Here is a 22,210-nt window from a genome sequence, read left to right as displayed (position 1 = left end):
ACTTAGCTAGGATTTCCACAAAGAACGCATAATGATTAGACATGATGATCTTATGAGGTTTAGATACTTTCAATATATAACATAACTTTTTCAGAATATCATATTGATATTGCAAAGTTAAGTTAGACTATAATTTATAAATAAATTATATTTAAAGTGCAACAAAGCAAGAAAGTAAAAGTTTTCAAAAGTTTTAAACTCATATTTTAAACTCAATAAATTCAAATATTCAATCCAAACTTGCTTATAACTAAAGTCTAACATGTTTATGTCGACGCTCTTCCTAAACCAATATGGGATGTACATATGTATATTTTTACATCGCTTGCTAAATTGAAGGTAACAAATTTTAGTTATATTACCACCTTTTCGGATATAATTGCGTCCAGGGAAAAGCACCCACACAAAAATATGATAAGTGCAAGCAGTGCTGCCAAATTTTTTCAAGAACAATTTTTTTTTCCAGCCGAATCTTATATACCCTTGCAGTAAATATAAATAAATAAAAAAAAATTGGTACAAAACAATTTATGATTGCTGCGGGCTTTTGGTCAGTTAGAATTAGCGGTACTCGCTTTATTATTTTTTTTATTTTAAACAATCCACCATAGACGGGAAAAAAGCTAAATTGACAACCGTGGGTGCAAGTACCAGGCAGAGAGAGACAGAGAGAGAGAGAGAGAGAAGCCGAACCGAGTTTAGAACATTTAGCTTCGTGAGTGTGATTCGTGCGTAGTGCCGAATAACACCATGACGGTGGTAGTGGTGGGGGTGCGCTGGTGCCGAAGTGTGCGTGTGCACTTGTTTGTTGTTGGTTCACTGAGGCCCGTTCGCGCGTCAATTCAGTCTCAGTTACTAAACCGATTTCAAGAACTGCGGACGCTTCGCTCGGCCCTTGCTAAGTGGCGTGTGCTACAATTAAGTAACGGGCAGAGACATTTCACAACAACAAAAAAAAATAGGAAAATAGAATACAACAAGAAATACAAAACCAAAAACCATCAAAATCCCAATAAAACCACATTAAACAAGAAAATAATAAATAGACATCCGAGCACATATACCCACGCAAAAATAAAACAATAGCATACTAGTTGGTACAACTGGGGTATTTTATACATAACTCGCTAAATCCTTCGTTTAATACAACGACCACCAGGAGGAAACAACCAAAAACTACAGTAAACCGGAAACACGAAATAACCATCAGCAAACTGCACCGGTACTTAAAAAAAATAAATGCTTAAATTCAATTTTTTATCTATTTTGTTCGAAAGAAAAATAATGCAATATATTTGTGTACTTGTGTGTGTGCTGTGCAAAAATTGAGAAAGCAGCGAACTATCCCCCACTACACATACATCTATCTAGCCCCCACAGAAAATACAATAACAATGATTGTGATAGAAAAAAAAAAAAAAACAAAAAAAGAAAAAAAAAACAAGAAAGGAGATGGAGCATCGCTTCTCTCACTTTCGCTCGGCTGTTTTCATACTTCTTGTTTTGTTGTCGTTATGGCGCTCACTAGAGCACTAGGCTTTTCAGCGCCGAAAGGGACAGCTGTTCTTCACTAATTTTGGGTAGAGAGCCCGACTCCAGGGAACGAACTATAACTACCCTTCCCTTCCTATGCATTCGAACTTTCATAGCTCAAAAGATGAAAGAGCTAACGAAGGGTGCACAAGATTTGAATACCCAAAGCTTTTACAGTAGGGTACTTTAGTTAGCTTGAGCTCAGATTATTAAATACTATATGTGGATATTGATTTGTTATGAAGTTTGATCAACCTTAATCTAGCATATCTCAATTTGTTGTCGTAATTCGTGCTTAAAAGCTATAGCTGACAGCTGATATTTGCGTTAGCAAGCTCCAAATACAGTACGTATTATTTAACTCGAATGTACAGACCATTTCACAATTCGGAACTCATGTCGATACCTAATGCTCAGTGTTATGAAAATTTCGTCACACCATATACAACATTGACATCTCTGAAAATGTTCGTGCTAGACAGGTTCCACTGTACTTTCTGCACAGTCTTCTATAGTTGTGTTGCACAACAAAAGACGAATTTTATAATAGTGCATGTGTGCGATTTCATTTGCGCAAGCTTTTGTTTTTTTTTTTATTCATCTGTAACAACATCGATGATTCGAAAGCAATTGTTGCAAGTCAGAGAGCATAGTGACCACCGACTGCAGCTGCTTTTGCATTTCTGCCAAAGAACGAATGAAATGAAATAATTTTCGACCAAACCAAAAAACGAACTTGTGCCAGACAAATACTATCGCGTCAGAAGACCATCATTTGGCATTTTGTCGCGGTGTTCGTCGCAAGCTTATTGTATCTACTTTCATGCATACAGGGAAAAAATAGTATTAAAAAAAAAAAAAAATTATATTGTGTACTGTACACACTCAAATGTGTATTGTATAGACAGACATTCCGGCATGGCAGTGTATTTGTCATTTCAATTTTCGTGTGTGCTCAGATAAACGAACGAGAATCATGTGCCTAAATAATATTTTTTTTTATTTGTTGTTTGCTGTTGTGAGGTAAAATGTCCCAACATCTTGCTGTTGCGTCTGAGTACGAACAGCTGACTGTGTTTATGTGTCCTCATATGATTATGGTGCGTTATGCTTCAAATTTTGGCAAGTGCAGTGCATAGGTGAACATAAAAAAAAAAAATAATAATACAGCAACAAAATAAAGAGGAAGTGAGAAAATGCCAATAGTTCAGGCACACAAACTCATACGCAGTTTGTCGGTCAGCTGTTTTGTGTTGTCTTGAGCACCAGGGTCTCTCATTTTTCTATTTTTTTTTTCTTGTTGTGCACCCACTGGGTCTCGTCTCTGTCTCGTTCTCTCTCTCTATATCTCTTTTCCTCTCTCCCTCTCGCCGTTGAAAATATACCCCTGCGCCAGTCGGGGAAAAATTAGAGCAACGCTTGGCTCCACAACGCTCGATAAAACTGCGGGAAAGAAGGCTGGCTGCAAAGCAATAACTAAAAATAATTTGTGATGATCTTGTAAATTGAAGTACTGCACAATGTCTACAATCCACAAGTTTCGAATGCACAATATAACGTGTGAGTGTGATTTTACCACCAAACGCTGCAAGGAAATTCCCCCAAAGCAGGTTATGCAATGTATTGAAAATCGTAGAGCGTTTCTCTATTGTTTGTTGTCGATAAAAATATACATATCTAGTGCGATAGAATTCAGCGCGCAGTAAACATTGAGTCCAGCCAGATCTTTATATATGTACATATCTACATAGGCTTTATGTAATGGGGCCCGGTAATTACTTCGATTGGTGTTTGCACAACCAACGCTGGGTCACATTTTCGTTTAGATTGGGCACTTCAGACTCTTGAGTTGCAGTGGTAATCAATTCAATGGCATTAATTACACTCTGCTATGCAAAATATGAATGCAAATCAAATGGGGGAAAAAAAAAGAAATTAACGGAATGAGTTTTCGAATGAAGAGTACTCACTTGTACTCACATACAGTATGTCAAGAAACTGTTTACACACTGTGAAATATTCAACTTATGTACTGTATGTACATATGTAAAATACGATTGTGAGCACAATATTAGCATAAACCCTACCAAAATTACCATTACATTCAAGAGAAACGGTCAAGTTAAAGGAGAGTACGCTAATTTCTATGTACAAATGTATTCATTTAGTTACTTTAAATGGACATCTGTTCAAAAACGAACACAGCCTCTCAAAATATTCTCCTTGGAGAAACCACCTGTATAGAACCTAAATGAAAAACAGATGATTATAAAATATACAGCTGTATGAACGTTTGTGTAACCTCATCTAATTATCTTCAAACAAGCAAGCTAATTTCCTTTCGCAAATAGTCGTACTTTAAATACCCTTTGTTACCTATTGCGCAGACACGCAAATTGAAAGCTTAACTTAATTGATTCCAATTTCGCTAATTTGAAGACAAAAGCGTAGTCATAAACGAATTGTACTGTGTAAATAGAAAACAAAACTACTTACACTCAAAATAAAGGTTTAAGATGCAATTTCTACTTCTACAAATTTTACTAATTTATGCTTCTAACAATTGTTATATATGCGATGAACTGCAGAAAATATGCAACTAGATGCAAGTTTTAAAATAAAACAATCATTCCGTTAAGAAATTAAAAGTTTTCTGACTGCAAAATTTGGAAACCTTCTGCAAGATTTTTAAATCCTAGATACTTCTAAAAGTTTTGGTTTTTCCTAAATCCAATCTCTTTTTTATCTGATTGTTGAACTGCCTTGATTTCTATATGAATGCAATTTGAATGCACAGTTATGTAAGCAAATACAGTATTCTATGTACTCCCCACTGCGCGTGTGTGTGTTAGCCAAGTGAACTTGAAAAGCCCTATATTCACTTTTGTGCCAGTACATAAGACACGGAAAAATACGTCTTTAAATGTTCGTAGTATTTGTTGCTGTAGCTGTGTGGAATTTGGAGGCTTCATCGTTTTGATTTTGCGGGCGACACAATAAGTAATTCTATATATGTACATACATATATACAACATGTATATATATATGCATATATATAGCCAGAAGTCGTAGTTTGCTTATATGGTATTTAAGCTTAAGAATTCAAAGAGCCTTTTTGTCATTTTAATCAACCTTTAAAACTGGTGGCCCAGATTTTATTGATTTTATGTTGTGAAGAGCGACCCACACACACACACAAACACATACACTCGCACACACACAGTCCATTGAAGAGTGCATTTTCGCTCAGGGAGAGTGTCAAAAGTGAGAGATAGAGATACCGTTGTGATACCGTTTTCGGTGAGGGTGAGAGAAAGGCCATCAGCTGAGAGAGTTCACTTTCTCTGCCCGTTCCAGTCACAACGAGCAACAGCAACGTGAATATATAAATATATATATAGAAATGTTTATATATACAAAATATATGCAAGGATGTGTAAGGAATCCGAGCTTGGGGATGTATTTGTGAAATTATAAGCTAAAATGTCAACGGAGCAGCGCCTTCGGCTCTCGGCGGAGTTTGTTTTTAGTGATATAGTTCAAAACACCTGCTTTGGGCATTAAATATGCTAAAGAAAAGTGACTAAATATTTCGAAAAACGCAAAGAATATCTAAAGTTGTAAAGTACCCAATTTAATTGGATCCGTGTACAAAATAAGAACCCGTTGTTTACCCCTTAAAGTTCAAATTTTGTTGCCTGTCCGCATCAACAGGCAAGTTAATATAGACGTTGAAAAAATGTTAAAGTAAAGTATTTGAAGAAAGTCATCTTCATCTTCCTATTTAATAATAAATTGTGTTACTCTAAGTAAATGAAACAAACAATGACGCTTCATTCGAAGCAGTGATAACTCTAATTAAGAGATGCCTCTAAGTATGCTATGAAATTTAGAACACACTCCTTTGACATAGATATATCCTTACTATTAGCAAAATACCACCTAATAGACATTTCGTTTGTTAGAGTTCCCAAATGGAAATACCCAAAGTTATTCTAGATGGCGCAGTCTGCTTGACCTTTAACCTTTGCTCTGTCGCATCGCACGACTTGCCTATCGCACATAATTACCATGATCTACCCTAGAACTAAGACTTAGATCAACCAATATTTATTGGTTTAACAAAGCCATTATCCACCATTATCACAAATAGCCTGCTAAAGGCAAATGTCAAACCTTCGTAACGGTTATGCCTTTCATAGCATGTGGCCTTCAATTGGTTTATAAAATGCAAAAAGCAGGTTATGTACATGCAATAGATACGCATACAAGCACGCATGACCCCGCTGCATCAACACAACTGCACTGGTGCTAAAAAAAATGTGTGTGTGGGCGGGCTGAGGTCTCTGTGACGTATGTATGTTATGTTACTGCGCACTGGGACCCACTCACTCTGGAGAAAAGTGAGTGAAAATCAGAGAAAGAAAAGAGAAATTGCTTTCTCTTCTATTAATATTGAAAATAGAATTATGGTAAGCTGGGATCCAATAACATTTCATGTTAAGGACAAACATTTCAAATGCAACATAACCAAACAACTGCCGTGATTAATTTTGGATTAATATTGAAAGCCTGTTAAGATCTATGTAGGTTAGACTTGGAATCTAAGCCGAAGTTAGCACACAAATTGCACTCGTTTTTTCCAGTGTATAGCTTCACGGCTTATCATCTGCTTTCGCCAATGTTTTTCTCTCTCAATTCCTATTAAAAGGCTCAGCTTGCAATGATTCCACATCCGAAGGCCAAGAAATGCGCTTCGTGTGTCCTCGGATCAGCTGCGTAGAGCGTGGAGAGCGTTTAGAACATGGTCTTACTCTCCCACTCTCTCGATAGCGCCCGTTACCGTTATGTGGGTGTTCGTCCCACTTCGGCCTAGCACTCAGCTGTGCTCCAGTTTCATTCCCGAATGCAGTGGCACCGACTACTCGGCAGTCCCGTTTTGAGCCAGAGCTCCCGATTCGGATAAACAGTTAACCTAAATTCCTAGAATGACGTAGGAAGAGCGCATGCACATACTATAAGAACACAAATTGGCTGGTAAGCCCGTGGCAGAAAGTGCATTGATAAACAACTTACTACAATGAGTAAAATAAATTCTACAATAATTGTTGTGCCAACCAAAGTAAAACCAAGTGTTTCTTTTGTATTACACACAATTTAAAGGTCAGCTTTATTTAGTTAAAGCAATCAAGAAACAGAGAATTTTGTACTAGAACCTACGTTCCGCACCTAATTATGTAGCATCATCGCTAGTCTCCACGATGCGGCACATAATTGGTATATCTTCCTCCTTGGTAATGTTGCCCTTCTCCTCGCGATCTAGCAGGCTTTCAATGTAGTCGTGACGGAATTTGTTCCATTGCCGGGTCTTCAGAAAGTTGGTAAACAAGTCCTGGCGCGACGGCACGTTGCACTCGAAGTAAAAACGGCGGCGGTGCCAAATGTTGCCCGGATTCTGTTCCTCTTCGAGGAGCCAAAAGCGCGGAAGGAGCAGGCACTGAACAACAGTGCGTGCCATTATCACACGATGCTCCATCTTTTCGCCCAGTCCAAAAACACTACCGTAGGTCAGCGAGCCTACGTCTATAAAATGAGTCTCAACGGGCTCCTGCAAAGGTTGAAGTTGATAAATAGAATGCAGAGCTCAAGATAAAACATCTACGTGGAATATTACTTACACATGCCAAACTAAATACCTACCTTAACTGGTTTGGGACTCTCGTCTAGTAAAGTCTTCTCATTGGTCACCGAACTGGCCGTAAATATTTCTGACGATGAACTGGATGCTTTCTTCTCGGACGGAGTGCTGCTGCCTGCGCTGCGCGGTTTAAGCTGCACTTGCACGAGGGTACGATCCATGGAGACAGAGGAACTCGAGGAATTGGTATCATATGAGCTATCGTCCGTGTCAACTTCATCATAGAGATCTTCGGCATAGCCCAAATAATCTTCATCCATATGGCCGTCGTCGTCGTCGTCATCGTCATCGTCATCATTGGGTATTACACTTGGCAGCCAAGGAGTTCCTCGTCGCAGCGACTGTATTAATTGAGTTTTTCTGGCCTGTGCCGCCGTAGACAAGGTTCTTCTCTGCTTTGATTTTTTTCGAGACGGTGTGTTAGAGGTCCGGAGACCACAAAACTTTTGAATTTCAGCCAGACCCATTTTGCGCATCTATACGAAGTTCATTAGTGACGAGATATGAAGACAATGACGAAGTGCTAGGTACCGCTTGTTTCTTCTTTGTGCCACCTTCAACTTCCTCAGAGGAGGTGGACGAGGCCAAAATGTCCTGTATGTCTAGGAACGAGTTACGACTCGTAACGTCTTTCCAAGACTGAAACATTTCAAGACCGTCATCCTTATTGATTTCGGTTAGCTCGTAGTCAACCTCTCCTTCGGTGTTGGTGACCTAGGTGAAAAAGTAATTAATAATATATGTATCTAGCAGTTTAAAGTGCAATTGTGTACTCACCTTCATACTTAAACACTGCAAAATTACACACTCTCCACTAAGAACAAATCGCACGTAACCCAAAGAGTCCTTATCCCCCATATAAATGGTCTCTAGGGGCTCATATTGAACCAAGTACGAGTACTTGCAAGCTAGAATTATCTATCGATGTACGAAACACGTTAAGAATTATACGATTTCGTGGAACAGGACTAACCTGATCCGGAGTTAAAAAATCAAAATAATCAAATGCTTTTAGTGCAAGCTTCTTTTCGTTCCATTGCTTCAACATATGTGGCTTCAGGATGCGCTCATAATCGATATCGTATATCGATAAAACTTCACAACTAGCTAGAGAAAATGATTGGTTCTCTTCTCAAACATAACTAACATTCAGTTCTTACACAGGGCTAGATATGTGTTCATTCTTGGGCATTCCTCAACCATTTCCACGTCTCCGAAACAATCTCCTGGACCAAAAATAGCTTCCGCAACGGCGTCTTCTAGTTTTACAGCCTAACCATAAATGGGACAACATCTGTGCAGATTTAATTAACCCTTTTAACGTTGAAACATACCTTATTGTTTGTGTTCTTTTTCATCTCGACTTCACCATTCAATATGAAATAGACCGTCATAGGCATATCACCATTTTTGATTATCACACGTGGTTCATTGATGGACATAAACTTTAGGACTGGCACCATGCGTGCTCTAATTTTCTAAGCTCGATATAGAATACCTTGGTGAATTATATACATTTTCGTAGTTCTCCCCTTACCGGTGGAATTCTAGAGAAACAATTGAGTCCTGCTATTAATATGCACAACTTTTTTCGTTCCTCGATCGTCCTGTAAGCGGGATTTGAACGCAATAGTGCCTTGTCCTGTGATTTTGCATAATTTTAGCATTCTTAATAGCAGTTTACATAAAGTTATTCGTACCGCAACGGTCAACATGCCGGGCTTTCGTTTTTGCCGCATCAATGCCACGTTCTTTTTCACATTCATCGAGATGCCCTGCTCCTCTTCATCGGAAAGCCAAGTCTGATTCATAATGACAGCGCGAACCAATTTTTTAAATCGCACCCGTAGGTCCAACTTATGTTTGACGATATCCGCATCGCGGTTTCGCTTGGCCGCCATTTTGTGTTATTGTGTGTTATATATATATATTTATTTGTGGTTTGTTATTGGCAGTATGTATTTTTTTGGTTTGTTTTTTTCCTTGTATGTGTATATAGACTACATGGGTGTGGGTGACTTGGGTTGGGATTGTGTGTTTGTTTTTTACACACACTCTTTGTGTTTGAGTTGCACACAACTCAATAAATTAATTATGAATGAATTCTTGGTGCTTATATAGTACAATGCACTTCGAAAACTGAATCATATTTTCACCATATAGTTACAGCGCATTCTATATTGTTTCAATTTTAATTAACCATTTATTTTTCTTCCATCTTTCAGAAGCTGTCCAGACATTTGATTAAAGTGCAAGCCCAAACGTTCCGCTGATTAATGGAAATGTTTTAAGAAAGCGTGCTCGGGTTGCCAAATCAAAGAGAATCGACAGATGCACCACCAAATAAGAGGAAAAACAACCAAAAACCGTGGCCAAATAAAAGTCGTCAAGGAATAAAGACACATAAATACACACAAATGTACATAATTTAATATTCGGATATGCCTTGTAAATACGACATAAATATTTAGGATCTAGGCAACTACGCTTAATACGACAACTGAACAGGCAGGAGGGAACACATCTTTTCGAATAACAAGCAAACACGACTCTCACTCCACTCGGTAAACTTCCACAATTACAGATAATCGCCACACAGTGAAACACTAAAACTCTACCCAAACAGAAACAACTCCCCCCACCAAAAACCTTAAACCAAGTAAAACAATTTATATTATACATGTAAAAGACGAAACCTAAACCACAAAAACAAGAAAAAACAAAAAAAAAAAAATAAAACAAAACAAAACGAACGCATAAAGGGCGCAAAAGCCCACTTTTCCAAATTGCCGTCAATGTGTTGATGAACAACATAAGCCGTCTTTGAACGCTCCTCATCAGTAGGGTATCGCCATAAACTGCACTCCCCCAACAACAGGCAGCGATCCGGATACAGATCAGCTAACATTTAACCGGATTCCGAGCCGGAATCCGTGAAACGAACGTCAGAAGGGTTAAGAAATACGAATACCGAAGGTTTCGGCCGCAGGGTCAAGATGCATATTGAAATCCAGGTCGCCTTGAACTTCGTCATATCCTATCTCTACAACAAGTTGCCGCGCAGACGTGTAAACATATTCGGCGAGGAGCTAGAGAAGGCCCTACGCGACAAGTTCCAGGATCACTGGTACCCAGAAAAACCCTTTAAGGTAAGTGGATCACCCCTGCAATATATGATACATATTCTAAAATATACTATTTCATATTTATTTTTACTATATAGGGATCTGCCTATCGCTGCTTGAAGACCGGGGATCCCATTGACTCGGTTTTGGAAAGGGCGGCTAGGGAAAGTGGGGTCCCAATCGGCGATATCCTAGAAAACTTACCAAGCGAACTTTCCGTGTGGATAGATCCTGGGGAGGTCTCTTTCCGCATTGGTGAAAAAGGAGCGGTAAAGGTAAACATTTCTAGTATTTCAGCCAACTAAAACTGCATACATTTAAAGATTACCACTCTGTTAAGCAATTCAAAACTGATATGATCTTTTGGTCGTATTCTTTCTATAACAATAATAAAACCTTTCATATTCAAGCAAATATCTTGATATGTATTAGAATTATTCCTCCACTGAATTTGTTATTGCCATTTATTGGCTTTAAAATGAGCGAGAACATCGCTATGCTGTATCAACTTGTCTGAATAGACCGAAATAGCAATACTTGTGTTTGCTAGAATGTCCGATTGTCTTTGTTATACAATGCTTATCAAATGCCGCCGTCTAATCAGCGTTAAGGTGCTATAACTCAATAACAGTATTTATAATAATATTTATTCGATATGCCACATCATGTAAACTTTATAAAAGTTCTGAACTAATACCCATTCTCTAATCATCAGATTCTTTACACGGAGAACAATGAAAATCATGAGGACAGTCACTCTGCAGATCGCGAAGTCACCAAAATGTTCAACCCGGAGGCGCAGTGCTTCCGACCCATCGACGCCGTTAACACCACTATGAACAATATGAGCCTGAGTCCCAAGGGGCAACACCAAGCAGGATCCTCGCCGCACTCGGCCGCGTCCAGTTCGCCCACGTACAAGGGCAGTCCGAACCGCACGATCTCTGGCAGCTGCAGTTCCGTTTCCGCAGCGGGATCTGGGACGGGCTCTGCTTCTAGATCAGGATCCAATCATGCACCCGGTCCAGGTGCCGCTCCAGGTCCCGTACCCGGAAGCGGAGCCACCGCCAATGCAGCTGCAGCGGCATTCATGCAGCGCGGCGCCCAGGCGCCATTAACATTCACCACGGCCACCTTTGCGCAGACTAAATTCGGCAGCACCAAGCTGAAGACCAGCTCCAAGCGCACAAACAGGTAAATACTCTCAGAACGATATCATGATCTTACAACAAATTCAACATGAATGCAATAATAACATATTTCTGTCTAATTTCTCTACACTTCAGCAGCAGCGCCTATCGCATGTCGCCCACTGAGTTCTCCAACTACATCAAACAGCGTGCAATGCAGCAGCAGATGCATCATGGCCATGGAGTTGTCCCGTCCGCAGGATCATCGGTAACGGCAGCATATGGCGGCCTGGACGCCGTATCGCCTGCCCGTTCCCTGTCGCCCAATCCCCTATCGCTGGCCGGAAATCAGAATCAGCCCGTATCGGGATCGTCGGCCGATTCGTATTACTATCCAAACATGGCGATCAATATGTATCCACAGTATGGCACTCCACGCTGCCTCTTTGAGTCGCACTTCTCGGCGGATGTTAGTAGCATGGGCCTGTACGTGAGCGGAACTGCTGGTGCTGCAGTCGCCGCAGTCGGAAGTGTTGGCGCCAACAAGTATAGTACTTTTCTGGAGCCGTGCTACTATGGCAGTGGTCATGCCAACAACACCCAACAGCATCCGCAGCAACAGAATCGCGGCGGAATGGATCGTCCAAATAGTAGCGAAAGCTGCTTTGGCCTCAATGTGGATTGCGGCAGTGTTGTGCTCGAGGATTCATCATCATCGTCATCTGCAGCAGCTGCTGCTGTGGCCGTTACCATTGCCGGGGACTCATCGGCGGAGAACAGTCCTCTAAGTACACCCACCGTGGCAGCCATAAATGTAGGAAAAGCCACCAGTCCTCCTTCCAATTCCACCAGCAGCAGTAGTAGCCATCCAACTCAACAAGTGGAACAGCCGTCCTCCTCATCGGGAAACGGAAACGGAAATGCAAACGCCAATGCGAACGGAAACAACGGTAACAATTCCAACAGCAATACCAAACTGATCGATGGCATAAGCGCCTTCTATGGCACCGGATCATCGTATCAGCAACTATTGGTTGCCAACTAGAGTTTCCTCGGAGTCAATCACCGCAAAGAGAATCCACCATAGTTATACATATAAAAATACCAACCAAAAAAAGGAATATTTCATTCGTGGCATTGTTATTTATGGATTGCATTTCTGTCTTACTGGTCACAACTCAATGAGCAATACGAATTGTTATGCAGTTTTCAGATTTCGTGTAACTTTCCCGATAGGAACCGAAGCAAAGTAAACGAGCTACTTGGTGGAGTGGTTGATGTAGATATCATCGTTACCATTATAGGCAAGTTTTTATGAGGAAAGATAACATTAGAATTCAAGGACAAACATTAGTTGCCGTCTTGGAAAGTTATGTAATAATGTTCTTGCGGATGCGAGCAAGTTGGTTGGATGCATATCTGCGGAGGAAAGATTCGATACGATGTTGACACGCCCACGATCCGGCACACAAGGAAGGCACATAACCACCAGATGTACATGCATATGCTGTGTGTGAGAAGCTGTATGCAGATGTATATACAGATGCATATATATATATATGGATAGGGCCAATAAGTACCATGTGTGTGTTAGGCCCATTAATGTAGATATGTACGAGTTGTATATACATATATATATCAGCCACTAATAATATTTATTTTGTTACCAAATCCGGTGTAAATCGCAAAGTGAAGTTTCCTTCTGGTATCAAGCGCATGCATAGAAAATTTAACTCAAAGTATTGAGTGTAGCCATAGGCATGTACGATCGATACACTCTAATCAAAAACACACAAACAAATAATGAAGATTTACCGAAGCAAACCAATAAGCAACAATAAATAATACCACAAACATAAATAAATGTAAAGAGAACAAATATAAATGTCTCAACTAATTGTTTTTACTTGTTATGCATATGAACGTATATATAAAAATATGTTTAATTATCCAACTTAGGATCAACTTTTACATTAAGTTTTTAATTAGTTGTAAACTAGAATAAGATCATTTTTGTAGATCAAGTTGCAAAATCGAAAAACAACATGTATATATGTTTATCGATAAAAGTCAACATTGTTGATTATAAATAGAGGTGCAACTTGCAAACCCTGAGCATCCTGACCTGTGAGGAAAGCTTTTCTGGAGTAAAAGTCCTTCTTCCCATTCTTTGTATTTTTCTAAAATTTTACTCTAGTTTTGTATATATCTGCAGCTAGCTTGCAAAATAGTTAACGAAATGTATTCAGTTTCAAAACTATACGAAATATACACACAAATCTATACATTTTCATACTACAAATGAAAGATTTCGTAAAAATTAGTACAGGTATCGTTCTGGTGAGTAAGCTTTTGCTTAAATTTATATTTTTTTGAATTTGTTAGACAACTTTTTGGTTGCAATTGAAAGCATACAACCAACATATTGCTCAAACCATTAGATATAACAAAAACTACTTTGAAACTTTCTTAGTTATATTAACTAAACACAATATTTCGAAAATTCAAAGATTAGGAAAAAGGACCTTTTTTTGAACACCTGAAAAAAACTTTCTAAGAAACCGTAGAAAAACGAACTCGAGCATCTTTTACATTTTCTATTTTTCCGATGCAAAAATCTCTAATTGTTTTCTTATAAACTAAATGTTGTTTTGCCCTAACCCTTTTAATCATTCGACTTCATCGAAATAAAATCCTATGCCAGATAGAATGTACTATAATAGGATATCGTATGATTTTATTGATAGTGCCAAGGTCGTCGGGTCACTGCTAAACTTTTTTACCCCCAAATACAAGTTATTCAAGCTATGGAAGCTTTTACATATAAAAACACCTGAACAAATGATAAAACAAAAAAAAACATTTATATTTTTGTTGTATGTTAAATTGTATGTATTACCATTTGACTTCGTATTTTTTTGTATATATATATCTATTTTTATATGAACATTTGTAATTTTTATAAATCGAGTACAGTAAAAAATTTTATACTTTTTATATGGGCCTATGTGAAAATACCTTGCTCTATATGAATACTTACTTTAATTAAACGGGAAAATAAAAAGCAAAAAACCAAAAGACGATTTAAGTTGATCTTTATTAAGTTCCAAATGAAACACGAAATGTTAATGTAAATATGTCATTAAATGTATTATTTCACTTCTCGATATATGTTGTTATATATAGTAAATCCAAAGGTATGAAAGTACTTTTAAGACATGGAAGTGAAAGAGAAGAAGGGATAAACACAAAAAAATTGAGTAAGCAACTGAATTCATTCTCTAGTTATCTTGTTAAGGAACATTTGTAATTTGTGTGAACGTTCTGATTTTGTTTTAATTAATTGCCTAGTCGAAAAAGCAAACACAAAGTGGAAGATTAAACAAAAGCGAAGAGGATTTTCAGCTTTTTGGAGAATATATTCGAATATGTACCTACACATCCCACTGATGTGTGTATCTAAACCTACCACTGAAAACAGAAATTTAATGAAACATTTAAGTACCTTAACGAAGCTTCTAATTATAGCTACTGTGACCACGAACAAGAGTCAAATCAAAGCCAAGCCAAACCAAAATACCCCACTAAATGCTATATCACTCGCACTTCAAACTAAGAGGTGCGAATTATAGATTGCATTGGGTCTATAGCTTTTGTATTCTGATCATAGTAGCGCATAAGTACCTACAGACAAACAAACATACTTACATACATACATACACCATTTGACACTTGCACACATTAAGAATTAGGCACGTTTTTTTCTTAGACGTATTAGAGTGTATTTGAATTAAACCAGAAACATTCAACAGAAAAGGAAAAAAAGAAAATAAAAAAAATAAAAAATTTTGTACTTTTATATATATGATGAGTATATACATATATATACATATATTCGTATACATGTATACATATGAATGCCTCTAAATGGTTCAACTCAACGGATTCTCAATGTATTTTTTGTATGTCTCAGAATGGTGTGTCTCTGAATGAAACCAAGTAACGAAGAAATATTCATAGTGTTAGAAATTGTCTCACATGCCATTCTCTATAAGTAAGAATATGGCACAAGTAAAAGCCCCAAAATGTATGCAATCTGCCAATCTATCCTTACCTGAATCTGAATCGTAGAGCGATATGGAATGGATATGGTTATAGATATGGATATGAAATTGGAAATGAAGAGTATTGGACGAGAATACGGGATGGCTGGCTTATAAAAAAAACTATTCTATTGTGATTGTGATAACAATGTAAGGCACAGATAAGGAACGCGATACAGAGATGTGAAAAACCGCTGTAGAAATGGCAAAATATTCATATGTATATGTATATAGATGGGGAAATTTAGATAAAGTATCCGCCTAATCATCAATGTCCACCAACTTAAAATTTTAACTCGATCGAGATGAAATTGTATCCGACCGATCTAATAAGCAAATAATGAACCATTATGGTAGACACACAAATATACAAAAGCGAAAACAAAAAAAGAAACCAACCAAACCAAAACATATTTTACAATATGAAATGAATAAAATCCACACCAAGCAACATTTTAATACACACTTCAAGAAGTAAACAAAAAGTCAAGAGATCAAGCCAGATGTAAAAACAACTCACTAACTAAAGTAAAGTGCGACATTGGTATATGTATTTAGCTACAAGGAGGACAACCAAAAAATTAGATATAATACAGCTTTTTATACCTCAGATATGTTTCTATATGTATGTAAATGTACGAAGAGAAATCTCTCACGCAATGCAAAGTAACAAAAACAAAAAGGAAAATAGGAAAATCAACTATATATAAGCCCACTTATCTTCGATAAGGTTCATAAGTACAGATATTTTGATAGGTAGTTAGATGAAAACTCATTTACGAATGTAACTTTTATATATTTTTTTAGGTAACTTGTTTTATTGATACGCGATTTCCAACATAAATCTAAATGTGCATTACCAGCCAGACTCTTGAATAGAATTTCCGAAAATTGGTTAGTGGTCACAGCTCTGGATGTTAGCGGAAATACAAATAGTATATTATGAAATATATGATATATGCCATAAGTATATCATAATACAACTGAAAAAGTATCAACGTATAAGCAACTGTACTTTCTATCATAAGTGTTATATTCTTTCCACGTTATCGGGCTTAAAAAAGTTTATATGATAAAAGATATTTTCTCATGTGTGTCTAGATTTTACATATGGTATATTCCCAACTAAACACCAAAAATGGATATGAACTTTTATGTGATCTGAGTTCTACTGTTCTCTTCTGTTAAACAAGGCATATGTTTATATGTATGTATATTGAAAAAAAGAACAACGGGAAAATTATAATTAAAGGCTGAGAAGTCATACATACATACATTCGCTGCATATGTACGTATTATGTTTTAAACTTCAACTCGAATAGATTTTGGTACCGATTGATATATGTATGTACATATATGGCTTTCGTTGAACAGAAAAATCCGAAAGAGAAAGTAATTAAATTAATGCATATCAGTGATTACAATAACGATGTACATACATGCAAAACAATAACAAAATAATGTATATGTGTGACCTCATTAGCACACAATAATCGTGTATGTATATCTATTCTTAGTACCGAAATATTCAATCAATTTAAAACCCCTTACGTGTATGAAAATAAACATAGAGGTTAATAATATAAAATGTATGTACTATGTATAGTAACAAATATAACTTCCATATGAGTATTTTTCGTATTACCTTTAGTAGAATAAAGATTATCGTATAATTAAAACGCATTGTTTATAAAAACAAACCCAATAACAGTGATCTGCTTCGATCACCGACTTAAACAATTGGATATTGTTCAAAAAGCAAAAAAAAAAAAAAAACAAAAAAAAAGAGTTCGATGTTTTCTCCGCACTGTTGCATACTTATTCAGTATTCTGAGAACAGATGTCCTTTTACAAGATTAGTACTCACGGCAAAATAAAAGCTCAAAAACTGTACCTACGGGTACGTACCAAGGTAAATTAGTTGAGTACTTTTTACCTTACCTATGTAAATAAATAAATGAATACATTTTACCCTTCCTAGGCACGGATTTTGATTTTCACTGCGTACTCGTCGTGATTTTAAATTATTGAAATATTTTCTAGATTTGGATTACTTTTTATCCCCGTTTACGTATACATTATATATTTCAATTTCAGGAATCGTAAATTAACAGGTATGAATTTAAATAAAAATAACTTGTACTTACCTCCGCTTTATGGTTATATATTTTTTAGCTTCTTGCTAGAATTAATTATTTCGTTATATTTCTTTCCTTTGGCCGATATTTGGAGAAATGCTATTTTTAATTTCACTTTTAACACAGGTATGTATATTTGCACGCCCGAGTGTATGAAAACACAAATTTTAACCGTTTTAACCGCCGGCGAAGGTAGAAAACGAAATGGAAATAAAAGCAAACGGTATAAAGGGCGGAGTAAAGCAGCACACAAATAAGAGTCAATTTTTTGGTTTCGCCATTTTCTTTTTTTTGGTCCTCTTTTCCAGGTGTATTTCATTTCTATTAATTTATCGCATGTATATACATTCGCAAAAGGTACTAACCATACAAAAGTTGTCGGTTTTAAATAAATAAGCAGGCATTATAAATATGAACTCTATATAACCGCGCTCAAATTTAAAAGGCAATCAAGCCGGGCTGCTCACTTACGCACACACACATATGTATGTATGTACTTCTCCACACAAGAGTGTGTGCGTGTAAAATCAAATTCAAAGATCCGTAATGTAAAACACAAAATGAAATCGTCTAACGAAAAGTTACTCGTTTACCAGTGTGCAGTTTTAAATAAATAAACAAGTATTTTAAATATGAACTATATAACCGCTCTCAAATTTGAAACGCACATAAAGCCGAGCTGCTCACTTACGCTCACACACACATATGTAAGTACTTCTCCGCTCAAACGTGTGTGCGAGTAAAATCAAAGATCCGTAAAACACATAATTAAATCGTTTAAGGAAAATTAATGAGTTTAAATACGTTTACGAGTGTGCGATCACTTATTACTTATCGTTTTAACTAACTTCCAGTACTTTTTAATACCGAAAAACATTAAAATTGATTTAATTCATTTTGGCACGCGAAGCCGCCATTTTTCCTTTTACCGATGCTCGCGAAGGAAGAAAACGAACTGATCGAAAACAGGAGCTTACAAATCGGACTTAAGCTTGAGAGCGGCCAAGAAGAAGAGTGGTCCAAGAATAAGAAAGAGAGTCAAATTTTTGCTTTCCAAACTATGAAATTCAAAGTCAGCTTTTAAATTTACTTTATTATTATTATTTAAGCCACAAATTTGAAATGTAACGTAATTAATCCAGAGTGACCGCAAAAAACTCAGACAGCTTATCGGTATAGCATGCAATCGAAAAGACGACTACTTTGTTAGCTCTTAGGTCCATATCGATAGCCAAGCGCATGGACGCGATATATCGATAGAATCGGTCAGTGGTTAAGCCAGCTCTACTGCATATTATTTTGTTTTCTTTTAACGTTAACATTTCATTTAAATATTATTTTAGTTTGTAACACTCCCGCAAATAACTATAAAGTGAGTGCTAGTGTGGAAAGAGAACTATTTATTATTTTTCCAAAATAATTGCTGAATTTAAAGCGGGTGGGGGACATCGGACAGAGTTGAAACGAGAGAACGCTCTACATTCTCTATTATCAATGCTACCAAAGACCATGTACCGGCGCACTTGTTAAAATGACTCTGACTTCACCTTGACTAAAGTACACATAATGTACACACATTGCAGTGGGAGAGATGGCAAATCGGGATGATAACAGTTACTGATTTTATTTTCCAGTTTTCACCCCATATCGCTCTATATACATATATACTCGCCAGATCCTACATAAATCGAAAATGCTTAAGCTACGTAATCTATTGGCCGTCGGCAAAAGCAACAACAACGCTGTCCGGTAAGAAAAACAACATGCATATACTATAAAAAATGAACACAAAAATTGCCCACAGCTGTGTCCATGTACATATTTGATCAGTGTTGCCGAATAGCCACAGGTACCTGTACCTGGATATCAGCTTGTGGCACTTTTAAATTGCCCAGATTAACATGCACTGGAATAAAAAATAATGCAAATATATATATAAAATAAAATATAAACAATGAATATATACTTGTATATTCAATTTTTTTTAGATTGAAATATCAAAATTAATTCGTATTATTTATATATAAATAACGGTATTTATAAGGATCTTAAAATAATGAAACCTTAAAAGTTTTTAATGGTATTTATATTTAACTTTCCTACTGCTTAGGTGCTCATTTTTATTAACATTAATTATTTCAACATACTAGTCATAACAAGTATTTTAGATTAAATATATTATTCAATATATTTATTATTTTCTATTATTTCAAAAATTCCTCAAACTTATGCTATTAAATTATCCCTAAATATGTGCAGAGTAGATATTGCTTACTATTTTTCCCAGCCGGTACCGTCCTTGTAGGTACACAAATCGCGTACCCTTTCCAGCACTGGCATTCACACTCCTACACGTTAATATGTATGTTTGGTTCCAATTTCGTACATATACATCCATACATAAATGAAAATGCCGTTGCGACGTCAGCAAAGCAAAAACGTATGCAAAAACAAAATAAACACTACGGTGCGAATTTTCGTTACCCTTCATATATGAAATGTGCTACTATATATGCATTTTGTATTTTTAAGTTATGAATACATTTGCCTCTGGAAAATTCGAAAAAAATTAATAATACGCAGGGGTAGTTTTTTCAATTTGTTAGTTCAGTGTAAAGGAAATAGCGTTCTTTTTATTTATCTTTTTTTCGCCTACGGTCCAATTGAATTGGCCTACTTTGAGCTAATATTGATAAGTGGCCTTCCACAAATTGAATATTATATCTTCGATCTGAAAGATACACTTATTAAAAACGTTATCTAAAGAGTTTGTATTCAGAACGTACAATTTAAATGTGTATTTATAGGTATTCCCAAAATATCTTACCTTATACAGAATACAGTTAAGATATTGTAAGTTTATTTTGTAATTGTTTATTAAACTTATTTAAATTACCCATTATTGCTACTTTTAGCTCTCTGTCCACCACTCCGAGCTGCAACGATTCAGAATCATGGTTCTCAAAACTGCTCGTTCGGAAAATAGAGCCAACCAAGGAGTCGCACAGTCGCATGCTCAGCGATAAGGAAATCATATATGCCCTTCATACCCACAACGTCAGGCCCGATTCCATGGGCAGCTACTTAACTAACTAGTAAGTGACTGAAATTAAACGACCTTAAAAGTTGCCTAAAAGAACTAAATAAATGCAGAGTGCTCAAATCTAAAGAATAAGCACTGAAAACGTTGTCCATTTTCGATAGCATACTTTCAAACACCTTTCCATGTGGTTTCAAATCCCATAAGTTATGCCCCCTCCCGAAAGAAGAATAGATTGTTAAACGTACCCTTACCTTTTACAGCAAAACTACTGTCGCTTTGATCAACGAGAAGAAGGCAAACCTTTCCTGCGAATTGGTGGCATCATGGACGGTTCAGGTGGGCGACATGGATCAGTGCCTGCACCTGTGGAAGTACACAGGAGGCTTCGAGAAGATAGATCAGGCGAAAGAAGACCTTTGGAACGATCCCGAGTATCTTAGCTTGATGCAGGAGCGTTCCAAATTCTTGCGCTCCCGTCATCTGCAATATCTCTTGGCATTCAGCTACTGGCCGCAAATTGCCAGTCGCACCGGCAAGAACATTTACGAAATGCGGTATGTTGCAGAGTATTTTTAATTTAAAAATGGCACAGCTAATTAACCCAATTGTCTCAGCTCATACCGACTGACCCCTGGCACCATGATTGAGTGGGGAAACAACTGGGCCCGCGCCATCAACTATCGCAAGCACAACAACGAAGCATTCGCCGGATTCTTCTCGCAGATCGGAAGACTGTACAATGTCCATCACATTTGGTGTAAGTGATTAATAATATAATTACAAAAATCAGAAATTTAGAGAGGTTTTAAGGATATTTTAAGCCACTAGCAGATTTGAAACCATACTTTTCTGTTCAAAAAAGATTCATAAGCTGTAATGCAAACATTAATATTTGCTCTTCTTTTGAAAATAGGTTACAAATCTCTGCAAGACCGTAAGGAGACCCGTGAAGCAGCCTGGCGATCCCCCGGATGGGATGAGTGTGTGGCCTACACGGTGCCATTAATCCGCGAGATGCACTGCCGTGTCCTGGCGCCCACTGAGTTCTCGCCCTCACAATAATTAGCACTGGGTGTTGCACTTTCTAGCGATCTGAGAAATTGAAGTTCATCGACGATTGAACAAATTAGCTGTGAAAACACCGAAAACGCAACTTCGCCTATTTTCCTGTTGAATAGTTATTGTAAATAATGTCAGCTGCAATCATTTAATTTTTTTTTTTAAGTATAATTAAGGTCAAAGTGGAAATTTCTATCCAACATTTTTACGAACCTCTATGTGTGTATCGCCTACGACCTTTGAATTTAACAAAACCAATTTTGTTTTTATAAAATAAAGCAATTATGAAACTGTTATAAGGTTGTTTTTAAAATGGTATGGTATTGAAACACCTCTAATAAAATGCTGAACCACCCAATTCCGTAATTACAAACAGCAAAA

At 37.0% G+C, this 22,210-nt stretch overlaps 3 protein-coding genes across 10 annotated transcripts; 2 read left to right on the top strand and 1 right to left on the bottom strand.

Moving 5' to 3' along the window:
- Positions 1-824: 824 nt before the first annotated feature.
- LOC6740535 (protein Tob2) lies at positions 825-17,569 on the top strand. 3 transcript variants are annotated; one of them, XM_016169234.3, is made up of 5 exons: positions 825-1,222; positions 9,457-10,380; positions 10,455-10,631; positions 11,072-11,550; positions 11,646-17,569. In XM_016169234.3, exons 2-5 carry the CDS (start codon positions 10,228-10,230, stop codon positions 12,529-12,531), a joined length of 1,695 nt encoding a protein of 564 aa, XP_016039583.1. In that variant the 5' UTR covers positions 825-1,222; positions 9,457-10,227; the 3' UTR covers positions 12,532-17,569. The 3 variants fall into 3 exon arrangements, with proteins under 3 accessions (XP_016039583.1, XP_016039585.1, XP_016039584.1); XM_016169236.3 differs by having other exon boundaries at positions 11,643-17,569; XM_016169235.2 differs by lacking the exon at positions 825-1,222 and adding an exon at positions 2,930-3,093 and having other exon boundaries at positions 11,643-17,569.
- Positions 6,669-9,208, bottom strand: LOC6740155. 4 transcript variants are annotated; one of them, XM_002076999.4, is made up of 9 exons: positions 8,932-9,208; positions 8,769-8,873; positions 8,566-8,709; positions 8,392-8,503; positions 8,205-8,338; positions 8,009-8,149; positions 7,763-7,945; positions 7,234-7,707; positions 6,669-7,141 (listed from the first exon to the last, which is right to left on the bottom strand). In XM_002076999.4, the coding sequence occupies exons 1-9, from the start codon at positions 9,130-9,132 to the stop codon at positions 6,767-6,769; spliced, it is 1,869 nt and encodes a 622-aa protein (XP_002077035.1). In that variant the 5' UTR covers positions 9,133-9,208; the 3' UTR covers positions 6,669-6,766. The 4 variants fall into 4 exon arrangements, with proteins under 4 accessions (XP_002077035.1, XP_016039587.1, XP_044779516.1 ...); XM_016181114.3 differs by lacking the exon at positions 8,932-9,208 and having other exon boundaries at positions 8,566-8,714; XM_044923581.1 differs by lacking the exon at positions 8,932-9,208 and having other exon boundaries at positions 8,566-8,729; positions 8,769-8,870.
- A 1,384-nt stretch (positions 17,570-18,953) lies between the features above and the next one.
- On the top strand, positions 18,954-22,125 carry LOC6726104 (protein NipSnap). Of its 3 annotated transcripts, none has more exons than XM_039296935.2 (6): positions 18,954-18,992; positions 19,403-19,476; positions 20,643-20,822; positions 21,031-21,324; positions 21,385-21,527; positions 21,684-22,125. In XM_039296935.2, exons 2-6 carry the CDS (start codon positions 19,421-19,423, stop codon positions 21,830-21,832), a joined length of 822 nt encoding a protein of 273 aa, XP_039152869.1. In that variant the 5' UTR covers positions 18,954-18,992; positions 19,403-19,420; the 3' UTR covers positions 21,833-22,125. The 3 variants fall into 3 exon arrangements, with proteins under 3 accessions (XP_039152869.1, XP_016039582.1, XP_016039581.1); XM_016172497.3 differs by having other exon boundaries at positions 18,956-19,099; positions 19,362-19,476; XM_016172496.3 differs by having other exon boundaries at positions 18,961-19,099.
- The last annotated feature ends 85 nt before the right edge of the window (positions 22,126-22,210 follow it).

The sequence above is a fragment of the Drosophila simulans genome, chromosome X (assembly GCF_016746395.2).
Source record: "Drosophila simulans strain w501 chromosome X, Prin_Dsim_3.1, whole genome shotgun sequence".
NCBI classification, from domain to species: domain Eukaryota; kingdom Metazoa; phylum Arthropoda; class Insecta; order Diptera; family Drosophilidae; genus Drosophila; species Drosophila simulans.
The sequence above is the reverse complement of the archived record's forward strand: the minus strand, read 5'-3'. Positions and strand labels throughout refer to the sequence as shown.